Source organism: Triturus cristatus, chromosome 9 (genome assembly GCF_964204655.1).
Source record: "Triturus cristatus chromosome 9, aTriCri1.1, whole genome shotgun sequence".
Classification (NCBI taxonomy): Eukaryota; Metazoa; Chordata; class Amphibia; order Caudata; family Salamandridae; genus Triturus; species Triturus cristatus.
The window spans coordinates 661,886,277-661,910,251 of record NC_140592.1 but is presented as its reverse complement, the minus strand read 5'-3'; the positions used below and the strand labels follow the sequence as shown (position 1 = coordinate 661,910,251).

The window sequence follows — 23,975 nt, the reverse complement described above, 5'->3', positions numbered from 1 at the left end:
GTAAATATGAGGCGGTAAATACCGATTCATAGTTACCGAATTCTAAAATACCGATTCATACTTACCGAATACAGAATTAACGAATCGGTAAACATGAAGTGGTAAATATGAAGTGGTAAAAATTTAAAATGACATGTAGGAGCAGTCGGTAATTAAGAAATCCATTAAAATCGGTAATTAAGAGTCGGTAATTAACACGGACTAAAAGCAGGTGGTAACCATCAACAATGGATAAAAGCAAACCCAAAATTCAACAGCGTGGACAACATGGCCGCTATGTACGTCATTGCAAGGCGCCTACGTCTACAGGCAGCAGGACTGAGGGTGTGGCGACGGGAGGAACAAATCTACAGACAGCGCATCACACTATTCCAGCTGACTGATGCAGAGATACATGAGAGGTACAGGCTACACCCCGAAACCATCATGGACTTAATCAGGGACCTACACCCACTCCTGGACCAGCCAGTTAGAAGGGCGCACGCCATACCCCCACATGTGCAGGTGCTCTGCAGCCTACATCTGTTGGCATCCAGCAGTTATCAGGTGGTGATAGCTGCGGTGGGTGGGGTATCCCAAAGTTGCCTGTCCCGTTTCTTCAGGAAGTTCCTGGATGCCATGATGCAGAGAATGCACCACTACATAAGCTTCCCGAACTCACAGGCTGCACTGCAGAAAACAAAAACTGACTTTTATCACATGGCACAGTTCCCCCATGTCCTCGGCTGTATTGATGGTACCCACATCCCAATCTGTCCACCAGCATATACAGAGCACATCTACAGGAACAGGAAGTCCACCCACTCCATCAACGTGCAGGTGATCTGTGATGCAGGGAACATCATCACAGATATTGTTGCAAAGTTTCCTGGGAGCACCCACGACTCTTACATCTTCCAGAATAGTGGGATTTACACACGACTGAGTGCCGGAGAATTCGGAGAGGGATACCTGCTAGGTAAGTAACAGTGACGCCCCTTGAAACATGCAAACATAGTGTATAGAGGCATGTTACTGATGGTTCCCTTTCACCCATTCAGGCGACAGTGCATATGCATGCCGGTCATTCATCCTCACTCCCTACCTACACCCAGCTACCCAGAGTGAGAGACGATACAACGTGGCACACAAAACAACACGCAATGTGGTGGAGCGCACGTTTGGACTACTGAAGAGCAGGTTCCGCTGCCTGCACAAGAGCGGAGGCGCACGCCAGTACAAACCCATCACCTGCTGCAAGATCATTGCCACTTGTGCAATGCTGCACAACCTTGCCACGAAAAAAGGTACAGATGTGGAACTAACATATTTTGAGGACAACGAGGATGAGTCAGGCCAGCCAGAGGGCAACGCAGCTAGAGTGCCAACTGCAATCGATGGGAGAGAGAGACGGGCAGAGATCACATCCAACTATTTCTGAGTAAGTAAGGGGACACAGCGAGTTGTGAGCAGTCATGACGTAGTTTAATGTGGCACCACGCCATGAACACATGATCAGGCCAATCTGGCAATATATCATCTATACAAGGAGTATGTCCAGGGTTACGTCACCCATTGTGAAGTGGCTAGGCAGGGCGACATCAATGTTTGCGCATACGCGCTGCAGTGGTGGATTGCACGGCCTGTGCATCCTCACTAGAGCCAACCCCAAGCCGCCTGCTGCTCCTGCGTGTTTCTGGGACGGGGGGTGTGATGCTGCTGGTGGTGTCGATGCTCTCCGCAGGATCCCCTGCAGCAGTTGTCGACGCCTGACTCGTCAATAGCACCCCTAGTGCACTTGTCACCTGCACCATCCCCCGAGACAGGTCGCTGCAGCACTGTGTTAGGCCCTCCTGCATCGTCACAGAGCGCCGGCACAGTAGGGAAGTGGCAGTTGCCAGACGGTTGAGTGCCCTGCTGGTAGTGTCCCTTCTCTGGCGTTCCCGGCGCCGTGCTTCGATGTCAGCATCTAATTTGCTGCACAACTGCTGGATAGACTGGGACATGTCCCGAATGCCCGCAGCCATGCCGCCAATGTTTGTGTCCATGTTGACTATGCTTGTCTTCATCACCCGCATGTGCCTCTGGACTGACATGACTGCCTTTGATTGCAGGCGCTGTTGCTTTAACATTTGGCCCTCGAGCCCCAAGAAGACACCATGGCCGTCAGTGGGTGCTGGTGGACTCTGGACACGCGACCTGCGGCGCCCTCTTGTTTCCGTCTGTGCTGCCTGTGAGGTGTGGGGCACAGTGGCATGGCTCCCTTCCTGGGGCCCGGTGCGGTCTTCAGGGCCCATGCTGTCGTCTGACGAGGTGTCCAAGGCTCGTAGCCTGGCTGCTGGACGCCTCCTCTGTCTCACGCATGCAAGCGGAGATGTGGCCGGTGAATCGAACATGAGTGGCGAGGCTGGCTCTGGTGGTGGTGATGCTGGCTCACGGTGAGGTGATGCTGGCTCTGTGTGCGGCGATGCTGGCTGTGTTGGTGGTGCGGCTGCCAGTGGGCCTGCTCCCCGGTCTGTACTTGTGCTGGCTGGAGGTGTTTGATGTTGCCGTGGTGCCGTCTCTCCTGCAGCATGCCCTGTCCTGCATGATGTCACATCTGTGGACAGAAATACAACATTGGCTCAGTGTCCCCGAAGGGCTGCATTGCAAGCGGCACAATAAATAATTTCACATTCCAACATGTCCCCTGTCTCCTTGTGCCTCGAGTGCGTGACATGCCTTGTTGCCCTGTAACATTTACGTCATGGTTAGTGTTGCCCTGACTACATCTCCCGAAATGCATTGCCTGTCTGCACTGACACGTGTGGACTGCAGTGTGATTCTCGTTTCACATTTGGGGGATGTGGGATGGGGTAGGGGGGGATACATTGCTGTGCTTTCGTCTTACCTTGGTGTGTTGCGGCTCTGGCAGAGCTGTCGGCGTCCCCAAGACCCACGACGCTCTCTTGCTCGATTGTGGCCGCCACCAGCTCCTCCAGTTCGGTGAGGGCAGGTGCCCTGTTGGTTCCACCTCCGGTCTGGCTGGCCTCCTTCTGGATGTCGCCCATCTTCCTCTTGGTTACAATCCTCAGGTCATACCAGCGCTTTTTGAGGACCTCAATGTCCCTGTGGGTCACTCCCACAGCATTGACCTGCGCCTGGATGGCCAGCCATATGTTGCGCTTTTCCACCTCAGGCACTTGCAGGGATTGCCTGCCGAACAGCTTCTGGTGCTGCTTCACGACCTCCTCCACCAGCACCTGGAGTTCCTTGGGGCTAAATTTCAGCTTCCTCCTCCTTTCCCCTCCGTCTTTCTGTGTTCTCTGGCTGGACATGCTGTTCGTTTACCCGCTCGCACATGCAACTGCTCCCTGCCTCTCCTCTGCACTCCAAGCCTCTCCAGGGTCGGCTAATTATGTCCACCTGCCTGGGTGTGGCCACTTCGGCTAATTGAGTACACCTGCCTGGGTGTGGGCAGTTCCAGGTTGGGTGGGCTGTCGTTGCACTGGATTCGCTGTTTCGTCAAGTCATGTGATTTTCTTTACCGACTCCGTACATACCGAATCGGTATTTTCCGAATCGGTAACTACCACCTCGGTATTTTGCGATTCGGTAACTTCCACCTCGGTATTTTCCGATTCGGTAAATACCACCTCGGTATTTACCGATTCGGTGAATTCCGATTCGTGATTACCGAATGTTACCGAATCGGTAACTGTTACCGAATTTTTACCTACATATAACTTACCGATTCTAATTAACCGATTCGGTACGGCTCGGTATTTACGAACCGGTAAAATTTATTTACCTACATGAGGCCCATAATGAGAAAGCTCCACTTGCTGCTTTTACCCTGAAAAAGGACATCACTTACTGCTGAGATTATTTCCTGCTTGTCCTGGAGGTGCCTTCCTGGGGGTTGCTGTTCACATCCTCACAACATGGAGTTTCCACAGTAGACAACACCAAGTTTCACAAACTTTAAAAGTTACTTTTAGTTGAAGGATAGCTTATCTGACTACAGAATCAGAAAGCCTCTTCAAGACAAAAGATCAAGGCATCTTCCCAAAATCATGGTGTGCACTCTCCCGCAGTGCTATCGTTCAATTGTACATTTTAGTATTTTTTTGGTTAAAGAAAGTGATTGTTGTCTTTTGCTTTGCAACAAAATCCCTAGAGAGTATTTTCGCCCCCAACACCAGCGAAAATTATTATAGCTAGTATTTACATTCTAGTGAATAGTGTCTGCCAACATGGTAAAGTGATTGATCAACTAATAAGTGTTCACGCTTTGACACGGACCCTTGGATGGCACACTGAAAGATGAAACATCCAATGCGCTTGAGCATTGCTGGCTCTATCTGCTCGTGCCTTAATCCTCCTCTTTTCATCTAACATCATCTCCTCTGAAGTTAAGGCTGGGGTCAAGATATTTTGCTTCTGTCCATCCACTCTTTGGCTTTTTATAAGTTTACCTTTACCTTTAATGCTGATACAAAGTAGATTTAAAGCCTTTGTCTTTGTCTAGTCTCCCTACCAAAAGAACACCCAGAGATTAGTCCTTATTTCTGTCTCCAATAACCTCCTTCCCCCGTCAGCCTTCAAGTATTACATATTTTCTAAGTTTAAAGGACATAAAATAATTTTCCAGCGGGGACTTTACCTTGCAGTAGTGTATTCATTCATTCCTGGCAAGGAGAAATGTCAGCACTCTCAAGTCTTATCACTCTCTTCCTGTAAAGTAAAGGTAGATACCCTGGGCTCAGCTGACATTGCCTTCCGTGCAAGACGACTACTTTGTTGTCACTTTTTAACCTCATGTTTTGACAGTAGACTATAAATACACCAGTGCTCACTGTGGGCCTCAGTTTCTAGACTACAAGAGGTCCCCCTTTCAAATAGTTAGCCAGGAAAACATATCTTAACATTGTTGGCTAATTTTAAATGTATATTCTGGACTTTGAGGAACTAATCATTATCTGGTGGTGATCTCGCTCTTGTTATAATTTCCTTGATTCGTATTGCACTTCTCTGGTGCGTGTTATTTTATGTTTTGCTCTTCGTGTTCGAGGGCACCGTTTATACCCCCAACTCTCAACCTGAAAGTTGTCCATTAGGTTGTAACATCACCTACTTTCACATTGTATTTGTACCCTTGCTTGCGCCAACTCTGTACAGCGCTCAGATACCCCTATGAGTCTTGTTCATGCTTTATAAAACTACTCAAATAAATAATGCATGTGATAGTGGAAATGTTTTACTGAAACTTAACAAAAAAAGAATAAAGTGTCTACAGAACTCTAAACACGTTATTATAAATGCAAAATCCCATGCAGAAAAAAACACTTAAGAGCTAGAATTATTTTGGTACTAAATTTTGTTTTTTTTGTTAAGTAAAGATATGCTGACTTAGAGTCTCCGTCATCTTTACAGACAGTTAAAAGCAAAATATCAAAAGCTGTTCAAGTTGGACAATGAAAGTAAACTGCGATCAATGTATTTAACTTGCAAACGTTCACTGTTACAACGTCTAACTGAAAACTTTCCTTGCTTATGCACCTCACTTCCAAAACTTTTCAGAAGACCTGAAAGCAGCTGGTCAATTCTGCACCACAGGGGCCCGACAAGAGGATGGAGTCTCCCCATCGATCTAGGATGGCAGTCTACTCACCTAACTCTGCTGCAGAGGGATAGAGGGAGAGAGAGAGAGGGTAGGTGTAGGAGAGAAAAAGGCAAGAAATTAGTATGTCATCACACAAACAGATTCAAGTAGAAGATAGCTATACACAACTGTACATTGTATTATCTGCTTGAAGCCTAACATCTGATATGAGAAGTCCAAGCTGGGTCTCAGACATTCATCATAACTATTCCATAATCAGATTCAGGGGCACTGGCTGAGGGCGAAGTTTAAAGTCATTGTCAAACACAAAATAAACAAAACTACTGAACACTGCCCCCTATAGCAACTTATCCAGAATCTACAATAAGAGCAGAGGTAGTGTAGTCTTTTCCCTTCTCTCTCAACAAATGCATTTAATAAAACCTCTCTGGTGGTAAAGGATAAATCATACTCTAAGTATTAATTAAAGGTCCTCTTATGATGACCCAGGTCTCCATATGTGCTGGGACCACAGGATTAAGTTGAAGGGCTTCTTGGGCCTCATGTTCTATGCCCATTCACAAACCAGGGATATGAAAACTGCACACCAAGTGAGTGGTTTTCAAATGAGATGTAATTTACAATGCAATCAAGCCACTAATAGTTTGTACCACAACCTGCCCATTTAGAGACAGTTGCAAAATGGCCTGCCTAACGAATATTATTAATTAGGCATGTCGAATTTTGTGATCCTTGCAAATGGCTGTGAATGAAGAGATGGAGGAATGAAAAGTACAGCACACCTCGATCCCCGCATTTGCTTTACCAAACAGGGAACATTTTTTGTTAAAAGCAGCCCATGTCCATTAAAGAGACAGATGCGGCTTTACAAAAAAGTTTCGCGTTTGGAAATACATCAAACCCTGCCCCCTGCAAAGTCCATCTGACACAATTCCAAAAGAGGACTTCTCCCACTGGGACAGCTTTTGCAATTGTAAAATGTAAAAATGTGTTTTGCAGTCACAAAGCCTGGTTCACAGGCTTTGGAACCATAGAAAAACTCTAGTATATGAAGTCCCTGCAGTCCTCACAAAGGACGGTTTGTGTTATGCTTATAAATGGGGACCAGGAAATAATAAAAAGTGATAGATGAACAGACTGAGCCAGAATATGTGAGAAATGGGAAGCTATGGAAAAAACAGCGCTGATAAGAGATGGTGAACTCATATAATGGCAGGCTAGATTTGGGTACCTGTTCTCTCAGTGAGGACCAACAGAGACACCAACGTCTGAGGGAAGATACAGGTCTAGTGATGGTGCTCTTTAAGACAGGGGGCCTCGGCATGTAAGAAGAAGAGAGGTCTGAAGTCCAAAGGGATGCAAATCAGAAGGAGTATGCACGAAGGAGCGGGACAGATGGAAACTACACTAGAGACAAAAGATGTAAGGCGGGATGTAGAGAAGACTAAATTAATGTCATACCTGAAGTCTGATCTTGAAGCATCTCTTGTGCAGCAAGGGCGACAGGGATTCCTGCTGAACAACACGAACAGTATCACAATATTGACTCCATAATTATTAAGGGCATACTTTAAATCCGAATATGAATAACCATAGAATATAACACAAATCAGTGTCCATTATTTAATCTGTAACTACTAACTCTCAATTATAATCTCAATCGCAAAACTACAGACACATTGACTTGAATCTTTCATTAGATTCCCCGTTACCTGATGGGAAGTGAAACTCCTGTTAAGGACATGCGATACAGTTTTGCACAGATATCCCACTGACCTAGCAGATTTCCCTCAACACTGATGGTTGGCTATGCCCAGGTCCAGAGTTCGCTCCAGAAACGGAAATATAGGGTGTTGTTGCAAGGGTCCATCTTGGTGACCACAGTGCCTTATGTTAGCTATTCACAGGAAGCACTAGTGCTACTTCAACACAATGAGTCAACTCACCCTTCATGCACAAGTTATGGGGAGCCTCCTGGGCTAGTTCAGGTCTTAATGCAGTGGTCTAGGCTACCAGGTACGTGGTTAGATCACAGACGAAAACCACTTGTGCTTTTGCCCTAATAACAAGCTGTCAGCTTTGTGTTCTCTGATGTCAGCTGCTCCTTTTTAGGTCTCGCCTAGCGACGCAGCACATGCGCTGCCCGCTTGCGAGACTATTGTCGTGGGTTTTGCTTCCGAAGCGGGGTGGAAGCTCCACCCAAGCTTCTGATTGGTGCGGGTCAAATAAGTGTGCTTTTGATTGGAAGGGAGGCATGTTTGGTTCCCTCCCTGTCTCTTGTTTGCTGTGCCTGGCCGGACAGGAGACTTTGCAGGTGTACAGCGTCTCTTTCTCAGAACAACGCGCGCATGTCAGCACAACGCGTGCATGGCGCGATTTCTCTTTCTTTTGTGTGCTATTCTCTTATCCAGAGTCTCACGGGCGTCTCTTTTGCTCACGGCGCATGTAAACAGTTAGGGCAGGCAACAGCAGCCGTCAACCCCTCCCCCCGCCCGCACTCCCCTGTCCGTGGATTTTATGTAAGTGTGATCACTGCGTTTTCAAGAAAACAACAACGCACACCTGAATAGGACAGTCTCACTGCACCAGATTTTTCGGTTAGACCCTAGACCACTTCACCGCCCTTCACACGGTAGCCTTTTTAAGACACATATCTTGTAAAAAAAATGTTCATTTGTGTGAGGAAAAAGGTTGTTAGGGCGGAGTGATAATGCCGAACGAGGAGGGGCGGGTGGGAGCTTCCTGCTCCCGGGGACGAGCACTTGCGTGACCAGCGACCTCCCCTGGCCTAGGAGCAGAGAGGTCGGGCCGCTGCTGCCTAGCGCCTGCTCCCGGCAGCACAGGAGGATGCAGGAACCCTAATTGGATTCCGTCCACTTGCGCTCGCGTGTCTAAGCTGACTGATCTTTAGTTTGAGCTTCTATAAAAAGTGGAGCTAATTGGATTTACAGGACACCGGCAAGCTGGTGTGCCCGTTTACAATGAGGCAGGGAGGGGCCCAGCACACCCTGGCCCTGCCCCGGGCCACGGACGCTCAGATCCCTCCATCCAGCGCCCACCCTGAGCCCCACTGAAGAGTGAGGGAGAGGGCAGGGCATCGTAACATTACATCCGGACGTGGATCAGGGAAGGCTTTGTTGGAGGAAATTGCAGCCTGATCTGCTTCCTAGAACTATCACTGCTGTAATTCTACACACTCATTGGAATCACCTCATAATTTCTGTAAACCAGTCTTCTCCGAAAAAAACCGAAAGATCACACTGCTCACTCTGTGTGCAGCACCTCCGGTATCAGTTCGTTGTACGACAATAAAAATATCCATACACAGGTCCGTAGCTGTCTTAAGCGAGGCGGCGCTGCATTGGTAGCATTAAACACATCCCCAAACTCCAGGCCCTTCAATATAGTCTAAGTTACTGAAGCCCACTTCCGCTCTGTCTGCCCCTTTTAAACCATGCAATGGCCGCCGTGCATGGAGTCATGGGTTTATTTTAAGTGAGCACATGAACACTTGATCAAATAAAGGGGATCAAAATAAGAGCCTCGAACGCAGGCAGTATGGCAGTATGGGGTGAAGCTGGCCTAGTGCTGCCCGAGTCTAACCTCTCCTTAACGTGCCTTGAAGCTCTGTACTATTAAGAAGCACATGCAGGCATTAATACGTGTTTTTCTATAACTGACCTCTGTTCAGGGACACCGCGCTCTGTCTGAGCAATGTGCAAGCTGAGAACTGTTTCTCTGTATTTTCATCTAAATTTTTATAGTTTTATATTTGAGCATGGTCGGTGTTGGCAGCATTTTCTGTGTTTTCTCTTCAGGATTAACTTTATTTCACTTCAGGGTGACGCTGGGACGTATAATAAAACAACAGATGCATGTTTAGGAAGTCAGCCGGGCAGTGAAAACATGTACGGACGTCTGTTTATTGTTAAGCAGCCCTTAGCCGACACACGTTGGTTACTTTCACAATCTCTTCAGTTGTAGTTAAAACATTTACAAACACAATACTTCAATGATAATCCCCTCCACAAAATTTTAAAACATTCTTTAACTTGAGCATAAGCTGTAGGCTGATGTTTTTCCAGGGGTGGGAGGGTGATGGACCAAAATAACAGGTCCATAGAATAGGAAAACTGTTCAATAGTAGGGGTTATTCTGTTTTAAATTCAATTACACCTCAATGTACATTATGCGCAGATTACAAAGGAACAATGGGGAAAGTACAAACCCGCATTCGGCATTTTGATAAAACAGTGAAAATCGGCTGATTTAGGTGCATTCTGGAAAACATCGTCACAAGAGGCTTCGAGAAAAATGGCTGTTCGCACTATACCTCCACAGCGTTGCCTCTGCAAAGGGAACGGCAAACTTACACATAGCACTTGATGTCAATAAGTATACCATTAAAGTTCATATTTAAGGTCAAAAAGGGTATCCAGAAATACAAAGTGGTACGCCTTTATTAAAACACCAAGGGCCTCATGTAGGTAAATAAATTTTACCGTTTCTTAAATACCGAGCCGTACCGAATCGGTAAATTAGAATCGGTAAGTTATATGTAGGTAAAAATTCGGTAACAGTTACCGATTCGGTAACATTCGGTAATCACGAATCGGAATTCACCGATTCGGTAAATACCGAGGTGGTATTTACCGAATCGGAAAATACCGAGGTGGTATTTACCGAATCGGAAAATACCGAGGATACTACCACCTTCCCTTTACTAAGAAGCTAATATTATTATTATGCTAATAGAAGGTCTCTTAGGCTTGAATAGGGGACCCCATACCTCAAAGATCAGCTTAGTGAAATCACATCACAGGAGCATCAGGAGTCTTCTCGCAGGAAGGCTCGTCTTCGGTCTGAATCATAAACATGATGTCTGTGACATTAAAAGCACCAACTTTCAGGTATTTTCAGCTGCGCGTGTGTTATGGCTAAACAGTGGGTCGATCAACCTAGAGTGGAAAACATGCATTGTGTAATATTCCAGACTGTTTGTCACACCATGTACAGACCAAGGTCGCTGCGCAGAGCTTGGGATGGTAACAACAGATTGCTCTCGTGTGAAGCAAGTCTCGAGTCAGCAGTTTATTTAAGAAATAACATGTAAACGCAGTGTCGTGTGCAAAGACAAAAAGATGGCATTCTAACATTTAACGTGGTTATGCTAACTTAACAATGTATGTACGTATTCAGGGAGAACTCACTACACGCCCCCTTGATCGAAGCACTATTCAATAGGCAAGAAAAGAGAGAACGCAGAGTTCAGTTTCGTCAGAGCAGAACAAGGCGTAACCAATGCTGCGCCAAAGTCCGAAACTACAAAAAATTGCAGCATAGAATTCTACAAAAAAATGCAAGTATATAAAAAAACTCAAAACGACCATCAGGAAGAGAAAAAAGAGATTCAAAAGAAATAAATGTTGCGCCAGGGTGCTGTCCAGTAGCACAGGCGCAATGGACGACAGTCCAGTTAATCCATGAATGTATAGGCAGCATATGTGGCCACTGCTTCCAACAAAAAATCGTTTGCAGGGCCGCTAAAAGTCTCAGCCATCCAATTAAGTAATGAAAAGGAACATACGTGTTCTCCAACCATCGGAGCCTCTACCACAATCAGAGGGCACCCGGAATGTTCCTCCAAATAGCTCATAGCCAAGAAGTCGTAGGCGGCCGCTGAGATGTCCCAATTACCCAGGATACCATGCGCCGCACCACAGGCCATAATCCGGACACCAGAACAGGCCAACTCGTGAGACACTAAGGGCCTCATCAGTCGATCGAAATCCGGCACCGGAGACACCATGTTGGTCAAGCACAAATCCAGAGGCCATTCAAAGGGACAATCCAGGCAGTGAAATACAGGTTGTACGCAGGTGAAGTAGGAATACCTGAAGGATAATCCATAAGCCAGGCTCAAAGTCGCCAATGGCAAAGTACCATAAAAGTCAAGCATCCTATCACGAAGAAGATGCAGACGGGACAGGTGCTCGTGTGGCACAGAAGGAGCAGCCATTCCGGAGTATCAAACGGAAAAGCAGCACACCTGCCAGTAGCGCCAGAAGCAGCGGGACACCTCCAAAGATGCTCGAGAAAAGTGAATGAAGAAATGCCGGAATCACACCAAAAATAGTTTGGAAAGAGGTCACGAGACCCGAGCCCACAAGTTTAAAAAAATGAGCCAGGCCGGTCGTGGACGTGGCATTGAAAATAGTATGGATCAAAGAGCCGAAATGCAGGGGGAGGTCAGTATTCAGAAGCGCCTGTACCTCAGTGCGCGTATTAGCAACGTGAAGGACAAATGTTTCACGAGAGGAAGTCAAAGGCACCTCTTTTTGGGACAATAGCGCTCTTATTCTGCACAACTTGTTGAACTCTGCTTTCAAGGTTGGAATCGAAGGCCAGATGGAAACATCCAGCCGCCCATGCGGGGGTGGAAAAAGAACATTATTGCAGCAGACAACTTTCTGTCTGTAGATGCGTTCCTCCCGTCGCCAAACCCTCAGTCCTGCTGCCTGTAGACGTAGGCGCCTTGCAATGACATACATAGCGGCCATGTTGTCCACGCTGTTGCATTTTGGGATTGCTTATATGCACTGTTGATGGTTACCACCTGCTTTCAATCCGTGTTAATTACCGACTCTTATTTACCGATTTTCTTGGATTTCTTAATTACCGAGTGCTCCTACATGTCATTTTAATTTTTACCACTTCATATTTACCACTTCATATTTACCGATTCGTTAAGTATGTATTCGGTAAATCTGAATCGGTATTTTAGTATTCGGTAAATATGATTCGGTATTTACCGCCTCATATTTACCGAATGGTCGTTTTTGGACTCCTACATCTCACTTGTCTGAATACCGGTCGGTAACGGCATATTTACCGAAAATCGGCCGTTACCGACCGGTATTTGGCTACCTACATGAGGCCCCAAGTTATTAAAAATTAATTGCACACAAGGAAAATGACACGACGATAAATACGGCATTTCAGTAACAGGGAAAGCTATAGTATTGTGTCAGCTCAAATGCAAAAAATACAAGTGGAATTCATCTTGCCCCTGTTTAATTCCATATACCTAAAATATATGATTATAACAGAAAATGTTGTTAATAGCAACAAGAATAATATTAAAATATTGTTAATCATAATTCCTACATACATTTTTATTGTTCTGGGATTCCAATGGCGCGCTGTAGCAACATAAAAATACGCAAATATTTTCCAAACTCCACAAAGTGTAATTTCAACACAAATTGTACACCAGCAGGTTGTAACGAGTTGCCTAGAGTGATGCACCCAAGGTTTGGGGTTTCTCTGAGCCTGGACTTATCAGGTCTGCAATCTCTGGATCTGACTAACCGGGCAAGGAGTCTAATGCAGTTGAAATGCCACCTCAGCCCGCCCTCCTGCATACAGCACCATGTAAGGAGCAGAAAAAAGCTTCCTCCCGCGGAATTAAGGAGCTCTTCTTTCCCCCTTCTACCCTCATCACCCTTCGCCTGCCCCCTGACAATGAAAACAAGCATTTGCAATGCAATAGGTCTCACATTTAACGAGGATTGGAGCTATTGGCATTGTAAATGACAATGCCTTTTATTTAAGTGTTGGTTTTTAAAACAAAAATAAAAGGCATTGTCATTTACATTTCCAAAAGCTTAAACGCTCGCAAATGCGAGACCTATTGCATTGCAAATGCTTGTTCCTAAATGTCTAAATCTTATGCTCCAAATCAGGCCAGTTTCTACTCAAGTGCCAGGGTCAGACTGCACCTGCAACGTAGACTAGAAAAGAGAAGTGCAGACAGCTATGTTATTACAAGGGTTGAGCTAAATACACTCACACTATTCCCTTGCCTGTGCCCACAGTCACCGTTCACATTGTTTTCACAACTTCCCTCCACTGGTGCCGGCCCCACTAAATGTATTTCTCCTCTTTGTATCCATTAACTGGATTCTAGGTCTACGTTTATTATGCTGCCATGATTATCGTTGGGATTGGCACTCTACAGATCCCTGGTTCGTTTAAGATTAAGGTTAACAAGGTATCAGATTCCCACTCTTTGGTACAGAAAATGCATAATCTATATCATTAAACACTTAAGGACTGAATTACATTTGTAATAGACAGAGCCCTTCTTTATTAGGATGTCACTATCAACCACTGATATAGATTATATAGCAGTCACAATACATACCAGTGTCAAAGTACTCTGTCGAAACTCCTTTTTTCACCTGTGCCACTTAGTCTCTAAGAGGGCGGCCGCCTTAGTGCCACAGGAAGGCACAGGGGTGGGAGGTCTAGTCCCTGGGTCGCACCAGGGGAGACCCCAGCAGATGGCTGCTTCCGGCGGGGGCGGGGAGGAGACAGGGGTATTTATACTGTCTCCGCCCCCTCCTCGCCCTCTTGTCCTCTCGTTCGCCAAGTGCAACATCTCTCAGTGTCCACTGCTTTACCAGCCTTTTGTGTATGTCGTTCATCGCCACCGGCCCAATATCGTATTCTGGTGGTTATGCATTGCAGATGTCCTTAACGTATTTGGTAACCCAGTAAATGTTGTAAATAGACCTGGGGAAGCAATGATCTGCCTGACTTTGCCTGGGCTCACCAATAATGACTACGGCTCTCACTGTTGGTAATGCACACCCTTCATCGGGATGGGCTCGGGGCCCGTAGGTATCCCTTGTGCCTTCTGATTCAAATAATATTCACACTGAAAGGGCTTTGGAGTGTAAAACTTTAGTAAGTTTGGCTAGTAGTGTTGGTGACCCAGCCTTACCATGCCTGAACGGAGGCATTTTTCAAGAGGATATGCCTGTTAGCCACAATGATGTTTCATTATCCTATGCACCAAAGAGGCATAGTCTAGCCAGTACTGATGCGAGATGGGAGGTTGATTGGTAGTATTCCTGCCTCAGCGGTTCGGGGGGGGCCTGGTTGCAATGCTTTGTTGCATTGGCAAATTAGGCCGAGTGGACTTGGAACACCTATTAAATGCGCGGTGTGTTGGTGGCCGGTCTGTATGCCATAGCCAGTGCCGGAGCATGCTGGGTAGCCCTGCAGTCCAGTTTTACTCTGGAAAACACTTGTAGCTACGCAGGGCTCCCTCTGTTCTGTCGAGGTCTTTTATATTAGCCGAGCACTCCTGGGACTCTTCACCACTATGGTCGGGAGTAGGGGGAGGTGTCACTTTGCATCCAGCACCTAGGCTAAGCAAAGAGTTATGCCTAGTGTTGAGTGAGTGTTAATGTTACCTGGGCGTTCATTGGCCTCCTGAGGGTAGGATGACCTAGCGGCAAGGAACAGCTAGGGTGGTTTTCGTGTGCTTCAGTGATCAAAAAAAAAAAAAAAGTATGCAACGGGGGCCCTGGCTCACACGGTAGTGGGCAAAGATCACACACGCCACAGGTGCCGAGGCCTGTCCTGATGCCTGGCGTTGGGCTCCCAGGTTACTTCTGAAGGGCTGGGCCTTCAGATGCTGAAAGAATGTCCGTGGTTATTTACTCGATTGTTAAACGATTGGTTATTTCCTGGGTCATCCGCGGGTGTAGAGCGTTAGGCGCTTGTCTTTCCATCGAGCCGGTTTGATGCAGGATGGTGGTTTTGGGCACAGCCACGTGGTGGGTCTTTCTGTGTCTGACTGGGGTTAGCCTTCCGTTAATCTCCCTGTGTGTCGCACACGGTTGTAAGACGGGGGGGCCACTAGCCCAGTTCTGATTGAGTTGCTACTACTGTTATTAGTATTAAACACATCAGGTACTCATTTGAACCCAACTATAGGTACTCTAGGACGCATGTCCTCCATCACACACTTCTTCAGACCAGACTGCCCCTCCTCCCCCCCTCCAATCCTTGGAGCAATAGGGGTCCAAATTCTTGTGGGGTTGGCAGGCTTGGACAGAGGTTGGTGGCGAGCTCCCACATCATTCGGTAGGAGGATTTCGAAGAGTCTTTGGGCAGGTCATTGGTCGCTCCTCCAGCTGTATTTGCTGTCATCTTATTCTCACTGGAAACCCCTACTCCTTCACGCCATTGTAAGCTGAGGAGGCTGGTTGACGCTGTTAGACCTGCTATTAGTTATTACACACACCTGTGTGCCTTGGCATGGTTTGTTTCGCATCAGGGCCAGTTTGGGGTTACTGGCGAATTGTTTGCTCCAGGGCTGAAGCGGGCGCTTCTAGAACAGGGCTAGATTGCTTAGGCCAGGCAGCAGGACAAAGATCTTTTCGGCACTGGCAGAATGGTGCAGGCTGCGAAGTAGTGCCATTGCAGAACACAGATTTGTCAACATTCTGCTAGGAAATGATGAGCAGCAGTAAGGTATTGAACCATGGTGAGAAATTGATACAGGTCTAGTGATGGTGCTCTTTAAGACAGGGGGCCTCGGCATGTAAGAAGAAGAGAGGTCTGAAGTCCAAAGGGATGCAAATCAGAAGGAGTATGCACGAAGGAGCGGGACAGATGGAAACTACACTAGAGACAAAAGATGTAAGGCGGGATGTAGAGAAGACTAAATTAATGTCATACCTGAAGTCTGATCTTGAAGCATCTCTTGTGCAGCAAGGGCGACAGGGATTCCTGCTGAACAACACGAACAGTATCACAATATTGACTCCATAATTATTAAGGGCATACTTTAAATCCGAATATGAATAACCATAGAATATAACACAAATCAGTGTCCATTATTTAATCTGTAACTACTAACTCTCAATTATAATCTCAATCGCAAAACTACAGACACATTGACTTGAATCTTTCATTAGATTCCCCGTTACCTGATGGGAAGTGAAACTCCTGTTAAGGACATGCGATACAGTTTTGCACAGATATCCCACTGACCTAGCAGATTTCCCTCAACACTGATGGTTGGCTATGCCCAGGTCCAGAGTTCGCTCCAGAAACGGAAATATAGGGTGTTGTTGCAAGGGTCCATCTTGGTGACCACAGTGCCTTATGTTAGCTATTCACAGGAAGCACTAGTGCTACTTCAACACAATGAGTCAACTCACCCTTCATGCACAAGTTATGGGGAGCCTCCTGGGCTAGTTCAGGTCTTAATGCAGTGGTCTAGGCTACCAGGTACGTGGTTAGATCACAGACGAAAACCACTTGTGCTTTTGCCCTAATAACAAGCTGTCAGCTTTGTGTTCTCTGATGTCAGCTGCTCCTTTTTAGGTCTCGCCTAGCGACGCAGCACATGCGCTGCCCGCTTGCGAGACTATTGTCGTGGGTTTTGCTTCCGAAGCGGGGTGGAAGCTCCACCCAAGCTTCTGATTGGTGCGGGTCAAATAAGTGTGCTTTTGATTGGAAGGGAGGCATGTTTGGTTCCCTCCCTGTCTCTTGTTTGCTGTGCCTGGCCGGACAGGAGACTTTGCAGGTGTACAGCGTCTCTTTCTCAGAACAACGCGCGCATGTCAGCACAACGCGTGCATGGCGCGATTTCTCTTTCTTTTGTGTGCTATTCTCTTATCCAGAGTCTCACGGGCGTCTCTTTTGCTCACGGCGCATGTAAACAGTTAGGGCAGGCAACAGCAGCCGTCAACCCCTCCCCCCGCCCGCACTCCCCTGTCCGTGGATTTTATGTAAGTGTGATCACTGCGTTTTCAAGAAAACAACAACGCACACCTGAATAGGACAGTCTCACTGCACCAGATTTTTCGGTTAGACCCTAGACCACTTCACCGCCCTTCACACGGTAGCCTTTTTAAGACACATATCTTGTAAAAAAAATGTTCATTTGTGTGAGGAAAAAGGTTGTTAGGGCGGAGTGATAATGCCGAACGAGGAGGGGCGGGTGGGAGCTTCCTGCTCCCGGGGACGAGCACTTGCGTGACCAGCGACCTCCCCTGGCCTAGGAGCAGAGAGGTCGGGCCGCTGCTGCCTAGCGCCTGCTCCCGGCAGCACAGGAGGATGCAGGAACCCTAATTGGATTCCGTCCACTTGCGCTCGCGTGTCTAAGCTGACTGATCTTTAGTTTGAGCTTCTATAAAAAGTGGAGCTAATTGGATTTACAGGACACCGGCAAGCTGGTGTGCCCGTTTACAATGAGGCAGGGAGGGGCCCAGCACACCCTGGCCCTGCCCCGGGCCACGGACGCTCAGATCCCTCCATCCAGCGCCCACCCTGAGCCCCACTGAAGAGTGAGGGAGAGGGCAGGGCATCGTAACATTACATCCGGACGTGGATCAGGGAAGGCTTTGTTGGAGGAAATTGCAGCCTGATCTGCTTCCTAGAACTATCACTGCTGTAATTCTACACACTCATTGGAATCACCTCATAATTTCTGTAAACCAGTCTTCTCCGAAAAAAACCGAAAGATCACACTGCTCACTCTGTGTGCAGCACCTCCGGTATCAGTTCGTTGTACGACAATAAAAATATCCATACACAGGTCCGTAGCTGTCTTAAGCGAGGCGGCGCTGCATTGGTAGCATTAAACACATCCCCAAACTCCAGGCCCTTCAATATAGTCTAAGTTACTGAAGCCCACTTCCGCTCTGTCTGCCCCTTTTAAACCATGCAATGGCCGCCGTGCATGGAGTCATGGGTTTATTTTAAGTGAGCACATGAACACTTGATCAAATAAAGGGGATCAAAATAAGAGCCTCGAACGCAGGCAGTATGGCAGTATGGGGTGAAGCTGGCCTAGTGCTGCCCGAGTCTAACCTCTCCTTAACGTGCCTTGAAGCTCTGTACTATTAAGAAGCACATGCAGGCATTAATACGTGTTTTTCTATAACTGACCTCTGTTCAGGGACACCGCGCTCTGTCTGAGCAATGTGCAAGCTGAGAACTGTTTCTCTGTATTTTCATCTAAATTTTTATAGTTTTATATTTGAGCATGGTCGGTGTTGGCAGCATTTTCTGTGTTTTCTCTTCAGGATTAACTTTATTTCACTTCAGGGTGACGCTGGGACGTATAATAAAACAACAGATGCATGTTTAGGAAGTCAGCCGGGCAGTGAAAACATGTACGGACGTCTGTTTATTGTTAAGCAGCCCTTAGCCGACACACGTTGGTTACTTTCACAATCTCTTCAGTTGTAGTTAAAACATTTACAAACACAATACTTCAATGATAATCCCCTCCACAAAATTTTAAAACATTCTTTAACTTGAGCATAAGCTGTAGGCTGATGTTTTTCCAGGGGTGGGAGGGTGATGGACCAAAATAACAGGTCCATAGAATAGGAAAACTGTTCAATAGTAGGGGTTATTCTGTTTTAAATTCAATTACACCTCAATGTACATTATGCGCAGATTACAAAGGAACAATGGGGAAAGTACAAACCCGCATTCGGCATTTTGATAAAACAGTGAAAATCGGCTGATTTAGGTGCATTCTGGAAAACATCGTCACAAGAGGCTTCGAGAAAAATGGCTGTTCGCACTATACCTCCACAGCGTTGCCTCTGCAAAGGGAACGGCAAACTTACACATAGCACTTGATGTCAATAAGTATACCATTAAAGTTCATATTTAAGGTCAAAAAGGGTATCCAGAAATACAAAGTGGTACGCCTTTATTAAAACACCAAGGGCCTCATGTAGGTAAATAAATTTTACCGTTTCTTAAATACCGAGCCGTACCGAATCGGTAAATTAGAATCGGTAAGTTATATGTAGGTAAAAATTCGGTAACAGTTACCGATTCGGTAACATTCGGTAATCACGAATCGGAATTCACCGATTCGGTAAATACCGAGGTGGTATTTACCGAATCGGAAAATACCGAGGTGGTATTTACCGAATCGGAAAATACCGAGGATACTACCACCTTCCCTTTACTAAGAAGCTAATATTATTATTATGCTAATAGAAGGTCTCTTAGGCTTGAATAGGGGACCCCATACCTCAAAGATCAGCTTAGTGAAATCACATCACAGGAGCATCAGGAGTCTTCTCGCAGGAAGGCTCGTCTTCGGTCTGAATCATAAACATGATGTCTGTGACATTAAAAGCACCAACTTTCAGGTATTTTCAGCTGCGCGTGTGTTATGGCTAAACAGTGGGTCGATCAACCTAGAGTGGAAAACATGCATTGTGTAATATTCCAGACTGTTTGTCACACCATGTACAGACCAAGGTCGCTGCGCAGAGCTTGGGATGGTAACAACAGATTGCTCTCGTGTGAAGCAAGTCTCGAGTCAGCAGTTTATTTAAGAAATAACATGTAAACGCAGTGTCGTGTGCAAAGACAAAAAGATGGCATTCTAACATTTAACGTGGTTATGCTAACTTAACAATGTATGTACGTATTCAGGGAGAACTCACTACACGCCCCCTTGATCGAAGCACTATTCAATAGGCAAGAAAAGAGAGAACGCAGAGTTCAGTTTCGTCAGAGCAGAACAAGGCGTAACCAATGCTGCGCCAAAGTCCGAAACTACAAAAAATTGCAGCATAGAATTCTACAAAAAAATGCAAGTATATAAAAAAACTCAAAACGACCATCAGGAAGAGAAAAAAGAGATTCAAAAGAAATAAATGTTGCGCCAGGGTGCTGTCCAGTAGCACAGGCGCAATGGACGACAGTCCAGTTAATCCATGAATGTATAGGCAGCATATGTGGCCACTGCTTCCAACAAAAAATCGTTTGCAGGGCCGCTAAAAGTCTCAGCCATCCAATTAAGTAATGAAAAGGAACATACGTGTTCTCCAACCATCGGAGCCTCTACCACAATCAGAGGGCACCCGGAATGTTCCTCCAAATAGCTCATAGCCAAGAAGTCGTAGGCGGCCGCTGAGATGTCCCAATTACCCAGGATACCATGCGCCGCACCACAGGCCATAATCCGGACACCAGAACAGGCCAACTCGTGAGACACTAAGGGCCTCATCAGTCGATCGAAATCCGGCACCGGAGACACCATGTTGGTCAAGCACAAATCCAGAGGCCATTCAAAGGGACAATCCAGGCAGTGAAATACAGGTTGTACGCAGGTGAAGTAGGAATACCTGAAGGATAATCCATAAGCCAGGCTCAAAGTCGCCAATGGCAAAGTACCATAGAAGTCAAGCATCCTATCACGAAGAAGATGCAGACGGGACAGGTGCTCGTGTGGCACAGAAGGAGCAGCCATTCCGGAGTATCAAACGGAAAAGCAGCACACCTGCCAGTAGCGCCAGAAGCAGCGGGACACCTCCAAAGATGCTCGAGAAAAGTGAATGAAGAAATGCCGGAATCACACCAAAAATAGTTTGGAAAGAGGTCACGAGACCCGAGCCCACAAGTTTAAAAAAATGAGCCAGGCCGGTCGTGGACGTGGCATTGAAAATAGTATGGATCAAAGAGCCGAAATGCAGGGGGAGGTCAGTATTCAGAAGCGCCTGTACCTCAGTGCGCGTATTAGCAACGTGAAGGACAAATGTTTCACGAGAGGAAGTCAAAGGCACCTCTTTTTGGGACAATAGCGCTCTTATTCTGCACAACTTGTTGAACTCTGCTTTCAAGGTTGGAATCGAAGGCCAGATGGAAACATCCAGCCGCCCATGCGGGGGTGGAAAAAGAACATTATTGCAGCAGACAACTTTCTGTCTGTAGATGCGTTCCTCCCGTCGCCAAACCCTCAGTCCTGCTGCCTGTAGACGTAGGCGCCTTGCAATGACATACATAGCGGCCATGTTGTCCACGCTGTTGCATTTTGGGATTGCTTATATGCACTGTTGATGGTTACCACCTGCTTTCAATCCGTGTTAATTACCGACTCTTATTTACCGATTTTCTTGGATTTCTTAATTACCGAGTGCTCCTACATGTCATTTTAATTTTTACCACTTCATATTTACCACTTCATATTTACCGATTCGTTAAGTATGTATTCGGTAAATCTGAATCGGTATTTTAGTATTCGGTAAATATGATTCGGTATTTACCGCCTCATATTTACCGAATGGTCGTTTTTGGACTCCTACATCTCACTTGTCTGAATACCGGTCGGTAACGGCATATTTACCGAAAATCGGCCGTTACCGACCGGTATTTGGCTACCTACATGAGGCCCCAAGTTATTAAAAATTAATTGCACACAAGGAAAATGACACGACGATAAATACGGCATTTCAGTAACAGGGAAAGCTATAGTATTGTGTCAGCTCAAATGCAAAAAATACAAGTGGAATTCATCTTGCCCCTGTTTAATTCCATATACCTAAAATATATGATTATAACAGAAAATGTTGTTAATAGCAACAAGAATAATATTAAAATATTGTTAATCATAATTCCTACATACATTTTTATTGTTCTGGGATTCCAATGGCGCGCTGTAGCAACATAAAAATACGCAAATATTTTCCAAACTCCACAAAGTGTAATTTCAACACAAATTGTACACCAGCAGGTTGTAACGAGTTGCCTAGAGTGATGCACCCAAGGTTTGGGGTTTCTCTGAGCCTGGACTTATCAGGTCTGCAATCTCTGGATCTGACTAACCGGGCAAGGAGTCTAATGCAGTTGAAATGCCACCTCAGCCCGCCCTCCTGCATACAGCACCATGTAAGGAGCAGAAAAAAGCTTCCTCCCGCGGAATTAAGGAGCTCTTCTTTCCCCCTTCTACCCTCATCACCCTTCGCCTGCCCCCTGACAATGAAAACAAGCATTTGCAATGCAATAGGTCTCACATTTAACGAGGATTGGAGCTATTGGCATTGTAAATGACAATGCCTTTTATTTAAGTGTTGGTTTTTAAAACAAAAATAAAAGGCATTGTCATTTACATTTCCAAAAGCTTAAACGCTCGCAAATGCGAGACCTATTGCATTGCAAATGCTTGTTCCTAAATGTCTAAATCTTATGCTCCAAATCAGGCCAGTTTCTACTCAAGTGCCAGGGTCAGACTGCACCTGCAACGTAGACTAGAAAAGAGAAGTGCAGACAGCTATGTTATTACAAGGGTTGAGCTAAATACACTCACACTATTCCCTTGCCTGTGCCCACAGTCACCGTTCACATTGTTTTCACAACTTCCCTCCACTGGTGCCGGCCCCACTAAATGTATTTCTCCTCTTTGTATCCATTAACTGGATTCTAGGTCTACGTTTATTATGCTGCCATGATTATCGTTGGGATTGGCACTCTACAGATCCCTGGTTCGTTTAAGATTAAGGTTAACAAGGTATCAGATTCCCACTCTTTGGTACAGAAAATGCATAATCTATATCATTAAACACTTAAGGACTGAATTACATTTGTAATAGACAGAGCCCTTCTTTATTAGGATGTCACTATCAACCACTGATATAGATTATATAGCAGTCACAATACATACCAGTGTCAAAGTACTCTGTCGAAACTCCTTTTTTCACCTGTGCCACTTAGTCTCTAAGAGGGCGGCCGCCTTAGTGCCACAGGAAGGCACAGGGGTGGGAGGTCTAGTCCCTGGGTCGCACCAGGGGAGACCCCAGCAGATGGCTGCTTCCGGCGGGGGCGGGGAGGAGACAGGGGTATTTATACTGTCTCCGCCCCCTCCTCGCCCTCTTGTCCTCTCGTTCGCCAAGTGCAACATCTCTCAGTGTCCACTGCTTTACCAGCCTTTTGTGTATGTCGTTCATCGCCACCGGCCCAATATCGTATTCTGGTGGTTATGCATTGCAGATGTCCTTAACGTATTTGGTAACCCAGTAAATGTTGTAAATAGACCTGGGGAAGCAATGATCTGCCTGACTTTGCCTGGGCTCACCAATAATGACTACGGCTCTCACTGTTGGTAATGCACACCCTTCATCGGGATGGGCTCGGGGCCCGTAGGTATCCCTTGTGCCTTCTGATTCAAATAATATTCACACTGAAAGGGCTTTGGAGTGTAAAACTTTAGTAAGTTTGGCTAGTAGTGTTGGTGACCCAGCCTTACCATGCCTGAACGGAGGCATTTTTCAAGAGGATATGCCTGTTAGCCACAATGATGTTTCATTATCCTATGCACCAAAGAGGCATAGTCTAGCCAGTACTGATGCGAGATGGGAGGTTGATTGGTAGTATTCCTGCCTCAGCGGTTCGGGGGGGGCCTGGTTGCAATGCTTTGTTGCATTGGCAAATTAGGCCGAGTGGACTTGGAACACCTATTAAATGCGCGGTGTGTTGGTGGCCGGTCTGTATGCCATAGCCAGTGCCGGAGCATGCTGGGTAGCCCTGCAGTCCAGTTTTACTCTGGAAAACACTTGTAGCTGCGCAGGGCTCCCTCTGTTCTGTCGAGGTCTTTTATATTAGCCGAGCACTCCTGGGACTCTTCACCACTATGGTCGGGAGTAGGGGGAGGTGTCACTTTGCATCCAGCACCTAGGCTAAGCAAAGAGTTATGCCTAGTGTTGAGTGAGTGTTAATGTTACCTGGGCGTTCATTGGCCTCCTGAGGGTAGGATGACCTAGCGGCAAGGAACAGC

General features: G+C 46.4%; 1 protein-coding gene across 14 annotated transcripts in view; it reads right to left on the bottom strand.

Moving 5' to 3' along the window:
• The window catches only part of RELB (RELB proto-oncogene, NF-kB subunit), a 621,320-nt gene that overhangs the window by 451,321 nt on the left and 146,024 nt on the right, over positions 1 to 23,975 (bottom strand). For 3 of the 14 annotated variants that reach the window (XM_085625727.1, XM_085625723.1, XM_085625729.1), the window contains exon 2: positions 7,046 to 7,099. The exons of 1 other annotated variant lie outside the window; for it this stretch is intronic. In XM_085625727.1, the coding sequence (XP_085481853.1) occupies positions 7,046 to 7,067 (22 nt within the window). In that variant the 5' untranslated portion in view covers positions 7,068 to 7,099. Of the gene's footprint in view, positions 1 to 4,624; positions 4,691 to 5,520; positions 5,642 to 7,045; positions 7,100 to 16,120; positions 16,175 to 23,975 lie in introns of those variants that run through there. 10 more of the 14 variants (XM_085625725.1, XM_085625720.1, XM_085625732.1 and 7 more) reach the window with 7 other exon arrangements.